Source organism: Ipomoea nil, unplaced genomic scaffold, assembly GCF_001879475.1.
Source record: "Ipomoea nil cultivar Tokyo-kokei standard unplaced genomic scaffold, Asagao_1.1 scaffold2845, whole genome shotgun sequence".
NCBI classification, from domain to species: Eukaryota; Viridiplantae; Streptophyta; class Magnoliopsida; order Solanales; family Convolvulaceae; genus Ipomoea; species Ipomoea nil.
In genome coordinates this window covers 3,255,959-3,270,515 of record NW_017619273.1, presented here as the reverse complement: position 1 = coordinate 3,270,515, position 14,557 = coordinate 3,255,959, and the positions used below count along the sequence as shown (strand labels likewise).

At 36.3% G+C, this 14,557-nt stretch overlaps 2 protein-coding genes across 2 annotated transcripts; one reads left to right on the top strand and one right to left on the bottom strand.

Annotated features, from left to right (window-relative positions):
• Window positions 1-583: 583 nt before the first annotated feature.
• On the bottom strand, window positions 584-3,399 carry LOC109159741 (G-type lectin S-receptor-like serine/threonine-protein kinase LECRK3). Its single transcript, XM_019307852.1, has one exon. It carries the CDS (start codon window positions 3,257-3,259, stop codon window positions 755-757), a length of 2,505 nt encoding a protein of 834 aa, XP_019163397.1. The 5' UTR covers window positions 3,260-3,399; the 3' UTR covers window positions 584-754.
• A 6,383-nt stretch (window positions 3,400-9,782) lies between these two features.
• On the top strand, window positions 9,783-12,367 carry LOC109159840 (G-type lectin S-receptor-like serine/threonine-protein kinase RLK1). The gene has a single exon (XM_019307952.1). It carries the CDS (start codon window positions 9,839-9,841, stop codon window positions 12,365-12,367), a length of 2,529 nt encoding a protein of 842 aa, XP_019163497.1. The 5' UTR covers window positions 9,783-9,838.
• The last annotated feature ends 2,190 nt before the right edge of the window (window positions 12,368-14,557 follow it).

Sequence of the window (14,557 nt, the reverse complement as noted above, 5' to 3'; positions counted from 1 at the left end):
ATATATATATATATATATATAATTTTTTGAAAACTACAACACTACTATATTTGATCATTCAACTATAATGTTTTTAGTGAACTTGAACAAAGAGAGCACTTCCTAAATTTGTCAAAAATGTTAGCATAATTTTTACAAGGAATCCACCCACTTGTGGTCACCACATGTCACCATGTGCCACTGTCCAACCCCCTTTACTAATGTTGAAAATTTTGCTTAAAATAACATTTAAAGTGATCATTTTGTGGTATAATTTTCACTAGGGTACACTTCCATTTGAGTATAGTTAGAGTAGATTCGCGTTCTAGTGTGGATTTTGACTGTAATGTGATGGGAAGAGTCACACTCTTTTAAAGTGTGGATTTTGTCAACAAAAAAAAAAAAACATCAAAGAAGTTCAAGCAATTGATATAAAAAAGAATATAGTTTTACCATTTGGCATCCAACAATTTCCTTCTAAGAATATTATTATAGCATAACCATACAATTTCATACCCAATCAATACATGCATTGTATCTAAGGGTAAATTTTTGTTGGCTAAGAATCAAACATTTATTAACCAAATTTTTGTTGAAAGAACATTTATTAACCAAGAAGACCAAATGCAGTGTCACATAAAAGATACAACACAATATAATTAGAAGAGTTATACTAATGAAGAAACAGAACTAACTAGTGATCACCAGACACGATCCTCATATCTAATAAATCACTGAGTCACCATAATTTACAACCTCCACAAATCTTGTCGGGCTAGGATGTGGGGGCCAGGGCAAGGGATTTCGGGCAAGAAACAGTAAAAGGATTTGGATTTGGGGGAACAGGAACTTGAACAACACCTTCCAGCATTTGACTAACCTTTCTCATGGTTGGTCTCAGAGAAGAGTCTTCTTGAATGCACCAAATAGAGATCATTACAAATTTTTCCAGGTTCTCCCTATCATTCAAGGCTTCCTCATCATTTTCAACTAATAAACCCAATCTCTTCTCCAGAAAGCAATCTGTGACCCAATCAGTAAGAATGGCTTTATCTCCTCCCCATCTTTCTACATCCTCCACATTTCTCCTGCATGTTATGATTTCCATAAGCAACACACCAAAACTGTACACATCTACTTTTGCAGTAACCTTATTGTTTCTGAACCATTCGGGAGCAACATAACCTTTTGTCCCCCGAATGTTAGTTTGGGTTCGACTCTCATTCATTCTCAGAAGTTTTGCCAACCCGAAATCTGAGATTCGGGCATTGTAGTAATCATCAAGAAGTATATTCTGAGGTTTGATATCACAATGAATGATTTGAGTGCTACACTCTTCGTGTAGGTAAGTGAGGCCGCGAGCTATGCCTAGGGCGATCTTGATTCTCTGGCTCCAACTGGGTGTCAGATCGCCAAAAAGGAAGCTTGCTAGAGTGCCATTGCTCATGTACTCATAAACCAGGATTTGATGTTGTTCCTCATTGCAGTAGCCAAGTAGCCGAACCAAATGTTTGTGGTGCGTTTGGCCAATCGCAGTTACCTCGGACATGAACTCCGTTCCTGAATCATGAGCTACTCGATCTAACTTCTTCACTGCAACAATGTTTCTGGAATCCACTAACATTATTATTTCCCCTTTATATACAATTGCAGAAGCACCTCTGCCTAGTTCTTCCTTGAACCCATTTGTAGCTTCAACAAGCTCCTTATAGGAGAAGTGACACAGATTTGATTGCACTGATGAGGTGTTTGTAGGTGTAAGTTTCTTGATTTTGGGCTTGTAAATGAAGAAGAACCCCAAACAGGCTGCAGTGATGAGAAGAAAATTGATGAACACAGAGGTACCCAAGAGGACTGAACCTGCAAGGATCAAAGCTCTTTGATCCTTCTTCTCTGCTGGAAACTCTTTCAAAGGAGGAACAAAATCTGCTTTCCTTACTTTGATGAAACCTGTTAGATCTCTACTGGTGTCTCTGACGCCATTAGACATTGGCAGCCTCTTCTTCCAGCACCCATTCTTTGCAAACACAGCAGCCTCGCATAAACAATCATTCAGACAAGCCATTTTGCACTCTTCTTTAGTAGTAGGATTAATGCCTTCCATGTCATTAGCCAGCCAATCCGTATCAGGTACCTCAATAAGATCATATGAAACCTTCTCCTTCCCTGCAGCTGGGGGTTCATCACAGGTAGGCGGAACGAAATCCGGCTTGCAACTTCCATATTTATCACTTGGATCAAGGAGTGAATAATGTGGAGGGCACTCACAGGATGGTCTCTTGTTAGCATCAACCGAGCACACGCTGTTATAGCCACAAGCTCCACCGCCTAAATTATCATTTCCAAAATACATTGCATAACAAATATTGTCCGGTTGGGACCATATAGAGGTCCAGGTTTGGTTACCCCCGGCAGAATTATTATTATTCTTTGGAATGCGATACAGGCTGAGCACTCCATCAAAGTCTAGAGTGAGTCTGAGATAAAGATCAGGGGAGCTGGAGCGGGGCGGGGAGAGTTCTTTCGTGGCGTTGCTTCTTTTGAGTATAAGTAATGAACCATCTGAACTAAATATCAGTTTCAACCCAGAATTTGTCTTGTTTGCAGGATCAGAAGTCTGGCTGCTGTAGTACTTTCTATCAGTAAACGAATTTTGGGGAAGGGTTTTGGTTAAAAGCACCAAATTCCCATCATCTTGCATCTGAAGGTAGAATCTTCCTTGAGAGAAATTGGCTTCGGAGCGTCGAGAGGCGAGCATGGTGCCAATGGCCATCTCCTGTGTGGGCAACAAAGTATCAGTTGGATGGGCAAAGGTATCCCACACCACTCTAGAATCCCTTCCCACAAGGACAAGGTTTCCGGTATCATTCAGAAACCCATGATCAACTTGACTAAATTCACTTAAGCCATCAGGCATCCATAGCTTGTTGCCTTGAGGGTCACGGAGAATCAGCCCAGAATCAGCTTCAAGCCCCACAGTTGATCCTGCCGGAGCAGCAGTAGAAGTATTAGCCAGCCAAACAATGGTACGCTCATGTAGATTGGCATACCATATGCATAGCAAGAACTCATCTGCAGTGGCTTGAAGCTGCCGGAATCCAAATGCAAAATCGCCAGAAGGTGATGAGACCCATGGTTTGGTGGTGGCTGTAGTAGTTGCTGTAAGGGTGCTGCCAACACCTATAGTAGCATTATTATTATTGTTTTTAGCACAAGTGTGGAATGGAAGGAGGAGAAGCCCAGAGAAGAGAAGATGAAGAAGATTGAGGGGGTACCCCATTGCAAGAGGGAGCAAATAAGGAAAGCAAAAAGCTAGCTAGCTAGGACAATGAAGAAGCTAGGAAATAAGCATCATCTATATAATTGTGCATGTAATAATAACGTTTCCTGACTTCTTGTTATTGAGAAACGTCCCATAATAAACTAATAATAGAGACTTCAGTGGAATTTGGAAGTCTGAAACTCTGACAGCAAATTTGAGAATAGTCAGAATACTTTTTTTACTTTTTGAAAAGTCGGAATAATTAAACATTTGAAATCTTCAAATACAAAAACGCGGTATAATAATCATTAAGGGGGACAAATTTCAGTATATTGTGAATTCCACCTGTATTTCAAATGACAAAATTTCCTATGTAAGAGTCTCATCGATGACGTAAGTTAGAATTTTCAAAGTATTAGAATTTACTCATAAGAAATTTTTCGACCTTTAATATTACATATTGATTTAAAAGTATTACTTTTTTTATTTGATCAAAAGTATCGCATTTTTTCTCATAAGAAAAATTACACTCTCCATAAGAAGAATTACATTTTCTCCCATAAGTAACATCAATCAATTTATTTGTAATTACTATTATACTTCATATGATGCTTCTCTGTTGCCATGAACATTAAAGAACCAAAATGCCTAATATTTGTTTACTTGAAGGGCCATTCTTTCTTGATGGAGGATAAAGTTATTAAGTATTTCAAGAAATTCAATATATGACACTGGCAACATGTTGAACTTTTGATCCAAAATTAGAAGGGACAGAAGGCCAAAACTCATTCTTTTCAAAATGGAAAGGAGAAGTCCTAAAATATTGAAAGACTACCAGAGAGACCAGAGAACTTTAGCAGTTAGAAATTCTGGGAATAGTTCACGAAGGGTGGAACCGTAAAACATTTGAAATCTTCAAATAACACTGGAGTCCAACTGCCAGCTGCTTTGGAACATCTCATTCTCTTAACTTTTAAAGGCAGATTAGCATTGTGTCAATTTTCCTATTCAGGCATTGTCATTTTCAACTCCGGGAAAAGAATAGTATATCTTATCAAAGGTATTAACACCATGGTGAAGTAAAAATATGCTGGTGGGAAATGGAAAACAGCAAACTAGTGTAATGTATAAAATATGTACCTGTAAGGCATCTAAGTAAACATTAATCCAGACAGGTAGAGGCCAGCTTCAAATGCTCTTTGGGTAAGATTGTGGTTTCCAACATGGTAAACGCAATCATGACAGGTCACTTGTATGCCAGCCTACATTTCAATCCAATTGCTCATGAATCATGATTACTTCTTCAATCAATGTTAGTTAGCTGTCAAAAAGTAGAAAATAAAATTAATGAAAGAAGCAAGCAGATAAACTGAAAAACTCATTGATCTTGAACTCCAGCACAGAGTTGAATAATGCCTGATTTCCAGGTCTCTGAGGCGGTACATCAAACACCTTGAGGGCATTCGGAATTAACGGGATGAGATTATGATAACTACACACTGCTGATAATATTTCTCCATTTTCTTGTTCCCAATTAGAATCACCGGAAGTTGCTGCTAAAAAGACAATTCGATCAATCCTTTCAATAGAGATCATTTTGGGAAGCCTCAAGTTCCTGTGAAATTATCCATCTTAACTGTCATATAAATTACAGAACCACATTTCTTACCCCTGAATCTGAGACCTGGTGCACTTGTGTGTATGTTAGTATGATACTTTCATTGGTAGGACTTATCAAAGACGGAAGAAATAGGTGGCAGCTTAGGGATATTTTCAATATACATTTCCTACTTTTTCTGATTGTTAACGTTACTATAACGTTCCTTTTAGTTTTTCTTTCCTATTTTCTAGGATAGGTTCTGTTTAGCCTTTCGTTTGTGTATTTAAGTTCAGCCATGCATGTGAAGAAGACATCTTGGAAATATATGATAATTTGGCTTTCAGTTTAATGAAACATTGGGAGAAGAAGCACTCCAGAAAAGCTTCAGTTTTTACATCCCTGTGTCTTCTAACTATCGTCCTCTCCTGTTCCAAATTATCATATATTTCAGTCTATTGTTTGATTAATTTATGAAATTATATTTTATAATTTAAAATTTATTTTATTTTTTGTTTAAATTTATTTTGATTATTCTCAAAAAAAAAAAAATTTTGATTTAAACTTAAAATTTAAAATTATAATAATAGTAAAGTGAATAAAATAATAGATGATGGGTAGAAGTGTAGAACCACAAAGAAAAGAGAGAATAATTTGAGAGAAAATAAGGGAATAAATTATATAGTCCTGAAGGAGTTGGACACACAAAATGAGAATATTAGAAGAGAAGAGATGGGGGTTTTGATTGAAATATGACATATGTTAAAGTAGTAGACAAAAATATGATATTTTTTCAATTTTGGACATCCCTATGAAAAACTCTATTGGGGCTTGTATTTATGGTTAAAAAAATGCAACTCCTATTGGAGTTTGTACGTTATTTTTGTGATTTTTTTCTTTCATGTTAAATACATAAAACGAAAGTCCACTTGGCCAAGCTTTAAGGACACGCCAATTTATATCACGGACCAAGGTCTATAGTGCACTGTGGATCTTGATTCAATACACAGAATTTCACTTCATAAGGTACAGAATTTATGTTCGTAATGCAAAGAATTCATGTCCATAACACACATACACATAAACACGATATAATGAACATGAATTCTTTGTATTATGTTTAATATTTATGTTTTCTCAGTTATATAATACACAAAATTCATATTCATAATACACATAATTCATGTTCATTATATCCAGTAGCGGAGCTACGTTATGGAGTAGGAGGGGGCACTGGCCCCCCTACCCCACCCCACCCCCACCTTAAATTTTTTAGCAAATATATATATATATATATATATATATATATATATATATATATATATATATATTTTGATATAGTAGAGATAAAATATACTTTTGACCCCTCTCTAATTTTTTTAAAATAAAACAATCTATTATGTTTATATTAAATGAACTCAAAATATATATTAAAGTTCACTATTTTTCATTAAATAAAAAAAATAAATCAAATAATTAAAGTCACAATTTTTCTTTATTATCTTATTTCTTTTATCAAAATTTTAATTTTTAATAACGAAGAGCATCAAGTATACATTTTAATTTTAAAAAATCTCCAAATCAAAGATATATGCTTTGATTTTATTAGTTATGTTGATTAATTAATTAGTGATTTATTGTGTGTTTTAATTATTTATTTACATTTTTAAGATGTACATTTGCTAGTTTAAAAATTTAAATGATTAGTTTTGAAATTGACAAAAATTAATATTGAATGTTTAATTCGTCTTGTCTTTATCTCTCAATATTTGAAATATTCAGTTAATCAGTAAAATGAATATCAGTTAATTATGAAAAAATTTGGTGACAAAATAATTGACAAAATTTTTTATTTGATGTTAAGAGACAATATATATTTAATAAATGTTGTTGCTATTGTTATTATATTTTGTATTATGTGAAAAATTTATAAAGTAATGATCGACACATGTGTCGATCGTACTCATATAATTATGTATTTCATACTTTATTACACATAGTATAATTAGAAATTATTATCAATAATAATCACAATAATGTATGGTATATATAATAATATGGTACGATTAATTATAATGTCGACTAACATTGTAAATTTTCTCTACTACATCCCCCCCCCCCCCCCCCCAAACTCAAGTTTTCTAGCTCCGTCCCTGATTATATCGTGTTTATGTGTATTATAACATGAATTCTATGCATTATGAACATGAATTCTGTGTATTGGACCAAGGTCCACAGTGCACTGTGGACCCTGATTCAATACACAGAATTTCACTTCATAAGGTACAGAATTTATGTTCGTAATGAACGTAATTCATGTTCATAATACACATACAAATAAACACGATATAATGAACATGAATTCTTTGTATTATGTTTAGTATTTATGTGTCCTCAGCTATATAATACAAAAAAATTATGTTCATAATACACATAATTCATGTTCATTATATCGTGTTTATATGTATGTGTATTATAATATGAATTATATGCATTATGAACATGAATTCTGTGTATTGGACCAAGGTCCACAGCGCACTGTGGACCCTAGTCCACGATATAACAATTGTAAGGACACTTGTGAAATAAACTAGCTTTGCTTCCATAGCTAAATGCCTAAAATTAAAAATAAATAAATAAATAAACAAAGTAAAAAGTAATTTTGGCCCGCTGCCACTCTGCCACAAATGTGGCAGCTAGCCTTATTACTTAGGGCTAAGCATTTAGTCCTGAAACGTGCAACGACCAAATATGTCCCAGGCGCACACAATTTTCGGGATCATTGGACACCAGAAAATACTAAAAATTATCTATACATCAACCGCAATGCTATCACTATGTAATATGTGTCTCCGGTGCACAACCAGTTTTCACTCAATGCACACCACATCATGCTAGACTTTGTCTCTCCATTTACCACAGTTCAGTCGTGTACTGTGTGACGCCGGTGCACACACTATTATTAGGCGTTGCACACCATATCATGCTGGGGTTCGTGTGTTCCTATAATTCAGTTCAGTCTTTGTTTCTCACTATTCTGCAACTCATAATTTTCTTCCCAACGCATAAAAAATCCACACACAGAGTTCCCTTTTCCAGTGAACACGGTCATAAAGAGCCCCAGGTACATGCACGACGGCACATAAGTGTGTGCACGAATATTATATGTGCTACGGCACTATCTGACTGCAGTCCTAATGTCTCATATTTAGTTGGTGCAAATATTAAGTTATTCAAGCTCTTTTTTTTCCGCAATGCAACCAGTACCTTCCCTCGTGGTTTTGCAACGCCCAATAAAACACTAATCCGCAATATCAAACACATTCTATAATGATGCTTCTCAGTCCGAATTCCTTACCTGATTCTGCAGCCTCCATGTCGACAGTACGTGCTTGGACATGTTCACGCCTAAACGCTTCGTCGGATTCTGGAGTTTGGATGATGATGGTGTCCAATAACTAATGTAGTGTGTAATCTATATTATATATAAAAACAAAATCTTGAACTTTTAACTTTTCGCCCAATTCCTAAAAAATTTCTCTTCTTAATAAAAAATATTGATTTCTACTTTCTCATTCGTACAATAATTCTGGGTTAAAATTCTATTCTAATATTATAAAATAATGTAATACAATTCCTATTGTAATCTATCTATACTATATATAAAAACAAAATCCTGAACTTTTAACTTCCCGCCCAATTCCTAAAAAATCCCTCTTCCTAATAAAATATATTGATTTCGTACAATAATCTCTCTATTCTTGATTAATTTTTATTTTTTTTTTAGTTGTAAAGTGTCAAAAGTTCGGCAAAGCATAACTTTTGACTCGGTTAATAATAATATCTAAAAGTAATTAAGTGTTAATAGTAATAGTAAGAATATTAACGTAACAATTATAACATAGAATAAATCGTAATAATTAATAACTATAGTCTAGAATTAAATTTGGAATTGTCACGAAAGATAAGTGACCTCTGGTGAAATTAACTCTTAAATTATTATATATCAATTTAAATATTCTTAATATATTACAACAATTCCATTCCGTGCATCGCACGGGTGAAAATATTCCTTGGATCGTGCTGTATATCATAATCAAATTTAATCCATATTTAGATGTTACATGTATTACCATTATTACCCTTTTTTTAATTGCCTTACCTTATTTGGTTCCTATTATCTGTGCAAATCTATGTCGTTCGTATTCCCTAATCCCATGGCTGATTTTTGTCCTCATGTTTTTATTTTAAGGGTGTTTGCATGTGAATGTAATTCATACTTTTTTTTTCTTATAAATAACTGTATTACATTTTTCCTTATATCTTTCTTTCTTTCTTTTCTCCTTACATTAGAGATACCTTATAAGAAGAAGTATAATACTTTTGAGGAAAAATGTAATACTTTTACATTAAAATTTAATATTTAGAGTTAAACAGTTATTTATGAGAAAAAATGTGATACTTTTGATAAAAATAAAAATACTTTTAAATCAATATATAATATTAAAGGTTGAAAATTTTGTTATGAGTAAACTCTAATACTTATGAAAAATCTAAAATCTAACTTACGTCATCGATCACGATTAAAGAGACTGTTGAGATGTTGTCATTTGAAATACAGGTGAAATTCACAATGTACTGAAATTTGTCCCACTTAATAATTATTATACCGCGTTTTTATATTTGAAGATTTCAAATAATGTAAGTATTCTGACTATTCTCCAATTTGATGTGAGAGTTTCAACATGCAAATTCCAGTGAAGTCTCTATTATTAATTAATAATGAAAATTTATTCAATTTGACAAAGTCAATAGTTTATTATGGGACGTCTCTCAATAACAAGAAGTCAGGAATGGGAAACGTTATTATTACATGCATAACATAATAATTATATAAATGATGCTCATTTCCTAGCTACCTAGCTTCTCCATTATTGCCCTAGCGAGCTAGCTAGCTTTTTGCTTTCCTTATTTGCTCAGCTCGCTCTTGCAATATAATAATGGGGTACCCCCTTAATCTTCTTCATCTTCTCTTCTCTGTGCTTCTCCTCCTTCCATTCCACACTTTTGCTCAAAACAACAATACTATTGGTGTTGGCAGCACCCTTACAGCAACTACTACAGCCACCACCAAACCATGGGTCTCATCACCTTCTGGCGATTTTGCATTTGGATTCCAGCAGATTCAAGCCACAGATGAGTTCTTGCTATGCATATGGTATGCCAAGCTACATGAGCGTACCATTGTTTGGCATGCTAATACTTCTACTGCTGTTCCGGCAGGATCAACTGTGGGGCTTGAAGCTGATTCTGGGCTGATTCTCCGTGACCCTCAAGGCAACAAGCTATGGAAGCCTGATGGTTTAAGTGAATTTAGTCAAGTTGATCATGGGTTTCTGAATGATACCGGAAATCTTGTCCTTGTGGGAAGGGATTCTACAGTGGTGTGGGATACCTTTTCCCATCCAACTGATACTTTGTCGCCCACCCAGGAGATGCCCATTGGCACCATGCTCGCCTCTCGACGCTCTGAAGCCAATTTCTCTCAAGGTAGATTCTACCTTCATATGCAAGATGATGGGGATTTGGTGCTTTTAACCAAAACCCTTCCTAAAAATTCACTTATTGACAGACAATACTATAGCAGCCAGACTTCTGATCCTGCAAACAAGACAAATTCTGGGTTGAAACTCATATTTAGTTCAGATGGTTCATTGCTTATACTCAAACGAAGCAACGCCACGACAGAACTCTCCCCGCCCCGCTCCAGCTCCCCTGAGATTTATCTCAGACTCACTCTAGACTTTGATGGAGTGCTCAGCCTGTATCGTATTCCTAAGAATAATAATAATTCTTCCGGGGGTAACCAAACCTGGACCTCTATATGGTCCCGACCGTTGCCCCAACCGGACAATTTTTGTTATGCAATGTTTTTTGGAGATGAGAATTCAGCTCATTTAGGCGGTGGAGCTTGTGGTTATAACAGTGTGTGCTCGGTTGATGCTAACAACAGACCATCCTGTGAGTGCCCTCCACATTATTCACTCATTGATCCAAGTGATAAATATGGGAGTTGCAAGCCGGATTTCGTTCCGCCTACCTGTGATGAACCCCCAGCTGCAGGGAAGGGGAAGGGTTCATATGAAGATCTCTATGATCTTATTGAGGTACCTGATACGGATTGGCCGGCTAATGACAGGGAGGGCATTAGTCCTTGTACTTCTAAAGAAGAGTGCAAAATGGCTTGTTTGAATGATTGTTTATGCGATGCTGCTGTTTTTGCACAGAATGGGTGCTGGAAGAAGAGGTTGCCAATGTCTAATGGCGTCAGAGACACCAATAAAGATCTAATAGGTTTCATCAAAGTAAGGAAAGCAGATTTTGTTTCTCCTTTCAAAGAGTTTCCAGCAGAGAAGAAGGATCAAGGAGCCTTGATCCTTGCAGGTTCAGTCCTTTTGGGTACCTCTGTGTTCATCAATTTTCTTCTCATCACTGCAGCCTGTTTGGGGTTCTTCTTCATTTACAAGGCCAAAATCAAGAAAATTACACCTACAAAAACCTCAGTGCAATCAAATCTATGTCACTTCTCCTATAAGGAGCTTGTTGAAGCTACAAATGGGTTCAAGGAAGAACTAGGCAGAGGTGCTTCTGCAATTGTATATAAAGGGGAAATAATAATAACGTCAGTGGGTTCCAAAAACATTGTTGCAGTGAAGAAGTTAGATCGAGTAGCTCATGATTCCGGAAAAGAGTTCATGTCCGAGGTAACTGCGATTGGCCAAACGCACCATAAACATTTGGTTCGGCTACTTGGCTACTGCAATGAGGAACAACATCAAATCCTGGTTTATGAGTACATGAGCAATGGCACTCTAGCAAGCTTCCTTTTCGGCGATCTGACGCCTAGTTGGAGCCAGAGAATCAAGATCGCCCTAGGCATAGCTCGTGGCCTCACTTACCTACACAAAGAATGTAGCACTCAAATCATTCATTGCGATATCAAACCTCAGAATATACTTCTTGATGATTACTACAATGCCCGAATCTCAGATTTCGGGTTGGCAAAACTTCTGAAAATGAATGAGAGTCGAACCCAAACTAACATTCGGGGGACAAAAGGTTATGTTGCTCCCGAATGGTTCAGAAACAATAAGGTTACTGCAAAAGTAGATGTGTACAGTTTTGGTGTGTTGCTTATGGAAATCATAACATGCAGGAGAAATGTGGAGGATGTAGAAAGATGGGGAGGAGATAAAGCCATTCTTACTGATTGGGTCACAGATTGCTTTCTGGAGAAGAGATTGGATTTATTAGTTGAAAATGATGAGGAAGCCTTGAATGATAGGGAGAACGTAGAAAAGTTTGTAATGATCTCTATTTGGTGCATTCAAGAAGACTCTTCTCTGAGACCAACCATGAGAAAGGTTAGTCAAATGCTGGAAGGTGTTGTTCAGGTTCCTGTTCCCCCAAATCCAAATCCTTTTACTGTTTCTTCCCCGAAATCCCTTGCCCTGGCCCCCACATCCTAGCCCGACAAGATTTTTAGAGGTTGTAAATTATGGTGACTCAGTGACTTATTAGATATGAGGATCTGTGTCTGGTGGTCACTAGTTAGTTCTGTTTCTTCATTAGTATAACTCTTCTAATTATATTGTGTTGTATCTTTTATGTGACACTGCATTCGGTCTTCTTGGTTAATAAATGTTTGGTTAAGCAAAATTTTCAACATTAGTAAAGGGGGTTGGACAATGGCACATGGTGACATGTGGTGACGATAAGTGGGTGGATTCCTTGTAAACTTATGCTAACACTTTTGATAAATTTACAAAGTGCTCTCTTTATTTAAGTTCGTTAAAAACATTATAGTTGAATGATCAAATATAGTGTTGTAGTTTTCAAAAAAAAAATAATAGTGTTGTATAATTCATTTTATCCTGAAAAATTGACGCAACAATACTCCTAACACTAGGACGTAACAAATCAATTTTAAAGATTTTGATTTCCTTTCTTGACCGTACCGTATTTTAGTCCTCTTATAAATTTTCTGTTTGTTAAATGTCTATATTGAGGGCAAAATTGTCATTAGCTTTCTGCCTATTCCATTGTTTCAGCCGCAGTTACAGCACTCTCCACCACAGAAGCTTCCTATTCTAGCACCCCTTCCGCTACCGTGTTCTATGTGGCCACACTGGATGATGAATATGAGGCCGTGGACAACGACTTTTACCTGCTTGCTAAGTCTTATTTTGATTGTAGGGAGTACCGAAAAGCCGAACATGTGCTCCGCGTTCAGACAATCAATAAATCCATTTTCTTGCAGTGTTACGCCGCCCTTTTCCTGGTTTGTCCTTTTAATTATATTATAGAGAAAGAGAGTGGTAAGAGAATGAATTAGAATTAGCGCCATGGTGGTGACAGAAAACAACATATATACACTGATATTTGAAAAGGATTGGGTGGCCGATCAATGGAAACGAGTTTGCAACGCGTCACTTGCCGCTAGATTCTACAACGTACGGATCGATTCTCAAATTATTGAAACATATGGCGTCCAAGAAAGGCACCTCTGCTCGTCCAGGCAATGACATCTAACATGTTTGGGTTGTTCAACGTGGATCATAAGAGCATTCTTTTGTAAAGCAGCATTAATGCTGGTGTATTCCCGAATCCTTCTTTTGCGACAACGAGATCTGGGTTGATCACTTTTAGACTAGCCTTAAGAAGCCTGCGCCTTCTTGAGCTCACCCAATCCGGGAAGTCCTTCTGTTTGGCGATGGTGGTGGTTAATTGAGAGAAGACAATGATTGCTAATATTGTCGTTGTTGGTGGCTGGGGCCTCGGCTCCGGCATGTATAACTTGGTTAGCTAGCTAGCTCCAGGCACTTCTTCAAAGCCAATGATGGCATCTTACTATCCCATCACCGTCACCACTGACCATATTCAACAGGTCTTTAAATTTCAATTTCTTCCCAAACTAGTTTTTTTCTTTCTTTCTCTCTACCTTAATCTCCATTGTGATAAGCTAGATCCTCTGATCTTTGTTCTGTTATGTAGTAGTGTTTCCTGTTGTTAATGCTCTGGGAAACTGACCGAGTGTGAGTATTGTAGTTGTTTTGTTATTTTTTTGCTTTCCTTCACTCTTGAGTTCTCCTGCCCAGAAAGTTGGTGAATGGTGATCATAGCCTCATAGGTCTCTGTCATCATTTTATAGCAGCTTTTGTTCGTGGTTTTCTCCTTAAATTTTCATTTGGTTTGGCTTTCATTCTCCATCTTTTTTGTTTCACTTCCATTGTTTTAAATTTATTATTAATTCAATGGAGAATGGCCGACTGGAAGAAAGAAGTTATGAAGAGATTAATCTATCTGGCCTTTGCCCTCTCCCCTCTTCACTGGTTGGAGAATACTGTGCGGCTGAAACTAGGGAATAGGAAGAAAGCTTGTAGAATGACAATTTCGCCCTTAATATTAACATTCAACAAACAGAAAATTTAACGGAGGACTAAAGTGGGTAAAAATTACATAGTTGGGGACTAACCATGTAAGAATAATAGTCAAGGATCAAATTGATAATTATGGCATAGTCAAGGGACCGTTTTGGTTATTAACTCTATAAATTTTGATTTATTGACTTATTCAGAACTTCTAACTAATAAGTATTGTTCATTGTTTTCATTTATGAGGTGGGATAGCTAGTCGCTTGATTGCCACTCATGTAGCCA

Excerpts from the sequence above, each read along its gene's own strand:
- LOC109159741 (XM_019307852.1), bottom strand. The coding sequence starts at position 3,259 with ATGGGGTACCCCCTCAATCTTCTTCATCTTCTCTTCTCTGGGCTTCTC.
- LOC109159840 (XM_019307952.1), top strand. The coding sequence starts at position 9,839 with ATGGGGTACCCCCTTAATCTTCTTCATCTTCTCTTCTCTGTGCTTCTC.